The 3,998-nt window shown below is 34.2% G+C and overlaps 1 protein-coding gene across 4 annotated transcripts; it reads left to right on the top strand.

Annotated features, from left to right (window-relative positions):
• The first annotated feature begins 203 nt into the window (after nucleotides 1-203).
• On the top strand, nucleotides 204-2,864 carry LOC109862029. 4 transcript variants are annotated; one of them, XM_020441917.1, is made up of 4 exons: nucleotides 204-543; nucleotides 1,232-1,642; nucleotides 1,817-2,034; nucleotides 2,272-2,864. In XM_020441917.1, exons 3-4 carry the CDS (start codon nucleotides 1,920-1,922, stop codon nucleotides 2,835-2,837), a joined length of 681 nt encoding a protein of 226 aa, XP_020297506.1. In that variant the 5' UTR covers nucleotides 204-543; nucleotides 1,232-1,642; nucleotides 1,817-1,919; the 3' UTR covers nucleotides 2,838-2,864. The 4 variants fall into 4 exon arrangements, with proteins under 4 accessions (XP_020297506.1, XP_020297507.1, XP_020297504.1 ...); XM_020441918.1 differs by having other exon boundaries at nucleotides 204-1,017; nucleotides 2,296-2,864; XM_020441915.1 differs by having other exon boundaries at nucleotides 204-1,017.
• The last annotated feature ends 1,134 nt before the right edge of the window (nucleotides 2,865-3,998 follow it).

Raw genomic sequence — 3,998 nt, 5'->3', positions numbered from 1 at the left:
CGGCTCAAGATACAGCAATTAGTACAAAGAATCCAACCGGATTTATGAATGCGTCGTGACAGCTTCGCGTCTCTGTTACTTCTCTCTTTTAAACAACCGTCGTCGCCCAGCGACGAACAATTGCGCCGAGCGCGCGCCGTTCACGCGGCTCCCGCGACACATACGCGGTGACCCTCGCGTAACAATACATATACAGAGAAGGGTTAATAAATGAACCTTTTGGAAAAACTATCTAATATTATCTCTCATATTATCCACTAAGTCGCAACAGGTTATGAGCATAATCCAGATTATATGAGAGATTAAGATAACAATTGAAACATGGTTACAGTGAAATCTCAATTAGAGAATCTTGCTGAAGATAGTCGAGGCAGAGTAAACTACAAGTCATGGAAGTTCAAGTTGAATCTAATCTTAAAAACGAAGGATTTATTTCAAGTCGCAACTGGTGTTGAGGCTAGGCCGCGCGGAGTAGAGACGGAAGCAATAGTCAAGGTTTGGTTGAAGAAGAACATCGAAGCTCAATCGTTAATAGGATTAAATGTAAGTGGCGATATAGCAAAGAAAATTTGTAATTGTACGACTGCGAGTTCGATGCTTAAAAAGTTAGAAACATTGTACAGAAAAAAATCAGATATTACTATTGAAAGTTTGCAAAGATTATTTTTTAGTTACAAGTACGATGAAAGTAAGTCTGTCATTGAAAATTGTATGCAAATCCAACAATATTCTGATAAACTGACTGCTGAAGATGAAGAAATTAAAGAAAGTTGGATTATGTCCAGAATCTTAAATATGTTGCCACCAAAGTTATATCATTTCCGAACTTGTTAGGGCTGTATTAACAGTGGAGATAAAAATTTAAGTAAACTTTTTGAACTTTTACGTTCGGAAGAAGACAGATTAAATGAAAGCAAAGATGCAAGTCAAATTGGTCAAAATGCCTTAATATCAAAGCAGACAGGAAAGGATAGTAAAACACAAAGTCAAAAAATTGAGTGTCATAAATGTGGAAAGGTAGGCCATATAAAAAAACATTGTAAATGAACCTTTTGGAAAAACTATCTAATATTATCTCTCATATTATCCACTAAGTCGCAACAATTACATTCCATTGATATAGAATTGGACAATAATTGAGAATATTTTTTTCTACATGGAAGTGATTTAAAATTGCTCTATTCTACGGATACAGTTAGACCAATAAATAACTAATTATTCTCAATTGTAGACATCAGTTTTGCAGAAATTCTAGACGCATTTTGCTACCTGAGTTGTTAGACGATTGGCAGAAACTGACTTTCTTATGAGCTGGAAAAGACGCCATCCACATTATTTTCACCATCAGGTTATTCTGGACCTAATGAGTACAAAAAACTTTCAAACTCAACGTTTACTCTTACTAAGAGACCGAAAGATTAATTTTTCTGTGTCCAAAATGAGAATGGGATAGCACAAGTGCAAAAAATCATAAAAATAGATGGCAAAATATTTGTTAGCTGATGTTTGCGATGGCATTGATGACTTTTTTGAAAATCCCATACAATCAAGGAAGTTGGGAATTGAATTGAATGGTGGAATAAAATTTGGTGATTGGAACCGTACAAATGTTCCTCTTTCATTAAATAATATTGGAGGAAAGGTAATTGCCATATGGAAATGATCGTATAGCTATAAAAATGTTGCATATATGTAGAGAGGTATGGAAAATGATTTTAGCAAGTATTTACTTGTTACGCGTGTCTCAAGCACTCTTGTAGATCTGTTGGATCTCAAGTTGCAGATATTTTAAGTGCTCATTCTCTATTTCTTTCAGACATGAAAGCATTTGTTGTATTGGAGTTCTCTCCTCCAGATGAAAGTGGAATGCCAGAAGTAGCTATGGCTCCATCGTGCTGGCTTATTTTAGATGAAAAGCAATGTTAGTGGCCTTAGCGCCTAAAGTCAGACTCATCCAGAAAGCTGTTTCTGATCAATCGAACCCTAATAAAGACTATGATAAATGGCCATTTAGTGAAATACTTCATGAATATGGTAGGCTTGCTGGTTATATGTACCATCCAACAGAGGCCTGATTCTTTAACTCACTTGTAAAAGAAATGTATGTGCAAACTCAAAGTTACGAGCACTTTCCTATAGATTTTCTATATTTAAGCGCTCGTAATTTTAAGTTTGCGCATACGTTTCTCTTACAAATGAGTTAAAGAATCGGGACCCAGATATCTTTCTTCTTAATCCTTCATACACCTTATCTATTGAATATGGCCCCAGATTTATACTTAAATGCTGTTGAAGGCGTAAGGAAAGGCGTAAATACTACTGATTTGGATTCTGCCAAAGAAGATGATCGTGTCAAATCTTCACGAGGGCGAAAAGTTTTTAGAAAGCAGTTGTTCACGAGTGATAGAAACAAAAATTATTCTCTCTCAAAGCCATCTATAAAGGCATCACCAGTATTACAATTTCATGGTTCTGATTATGAAGAAGGTACGCAGAGTTCAGATCTTCTTCCAACAACTCTTCTAACAAAGAAAGCTCAAGTTGATCCAACTACATCCACACTAATGGTGTCACAGAAGCAGTTACAATTTCCTGTGAAACGTACATCTCAAAAAATTTCGTCTTTGTCTGATATGCCTAAGAAAGAAATCCAGAGAAGCAAGTTTCAAAAAAAGCAGTCTACTGTCAAATCACTTGAGCAAGAAACATTGTCCAGCCCTCGGACAACTACGTCCCAGTCTTCGAGAAAATTACATCACAAAACCCATATAGGACAATACGTCCTTAGGATCCTAACAATATCCAAGACGGCTCAGGACATTTACAGGACATTTTAAGATATCATTATAAATGTATTTTATGAAAATTTACTATGCATACATAATTACTTTTAATTATATAGAAAATTTAATCTAATTTAAAATTTTTATATAATATAAAAAATATAAATGTTCTCTGGATAACTACTGGATGTCTAGAGGATATCTACTTTGTCTATTATCTATAGTAAATGTTGATTTTTTTCAAAGGACATTCTATCGTTCTCTGGACGTTTCTTGAACATGAATGATCGAGATCTGTTAAACTTTATTATACATTTATTTGACAATTTTATATCATTATTTAAAAATAAAATTTAAATTTAAGTAACAGGCTTATCGAACCGGTTGCAGAGTGTTTTGCAATAAAATTCCAATGTTTATTGTTCAAACGTTTCGACTTTATTGTATCAAATCATCTTCAGTGTTTTGTCTGGTGTGTACAAAATATAATTTGTTGTTAATAATGAAAAATAACAGTAGAATATACAACACAATATATCACACTAAATTAAGAAACTTACAATTCTGTACAACATTTCTTATAATAACGACAAATTTTAGAGTGTTAACGAATGTGTTGTTACATACTAGTTATCGTCGGTACTGAGAGTATAGAACAGTTTTATGTGTTGTGTGATCTGTAGCTCCATCTATAGTTATTCTCATTATTTACCCAGACGGCACAATGATGTATTTAAGATGTCTTGAAGATATCTCACAGAGACTTTGAATGTGCAAAAGATATCTCGTTGAGACATTTTCGAACGAGTAATGATGTTCAAATAATATCTCAGGGATATGCCTGAGACTGCTAATGTCCACATCAAAAACATGCAACTGATATCTCTTGCAAAAGTTTTAAAAATGAGGGGAATTTCGAGATTTCACTCGAATTAGTTTTTGAAGGCCTGATACAGCTCGCCGATCAACCGATGAACTCCATTGAAAGAAATCGGACCTGAAAAATCCTAAGGTGATTAGTGAGATTTGAACTCGAGACCTTCGCAAGCCCATATCCGCAGCCCCTGCACTCAGTCCGCGAGACCACTTGCTTCTTATTAAATTATAATTGTTTTTATCTACTTATTCTTGAGCTATTGTACACATTTTGTTTATTATTTATTTTAATTATTATTTAATAAAAATATTGCAGTGCAATGTATACATTGCAACTTG

This window comes from Pseudomyrmex gracilis, unplaced genomic scaffold, assembly GCF_002006095.1.
Source record: "Pseudomyrmex gracilis isolate BER0280 unplaced genomic scaffold, ASM200609v1 scaffold_1288, whole genome shotgun sequence".
NCBI lineage: Eukaryota > Metazoa > Arthropoda > Insecta > Hymenoptera > Formicidae > Pseudomyrmex > Pseudomyrmex gracilis.
This window is presented reverse-complemented; position numbering and strand designations above follow the sequence as displayed.

What these genes read in the sequence shown, in the direction of transcription:
- LOC109862029 (XM_020441917.1), top strand. Translation starts at nt 1,920, where the DNA reads ATGTTAGTGGCCTTAGCGCCTAAAGTCAGACTCATCCAGAAAGCTGTT. An exon ending in TGAAATACTTCATGAATATG is followed by an intron (nt 2,035 to 2,271) that starts GTAGGCTTGCTG and finishes ATATGGCCCCAG; the next exon opens with ATTTATACTTAAATGCTGTT.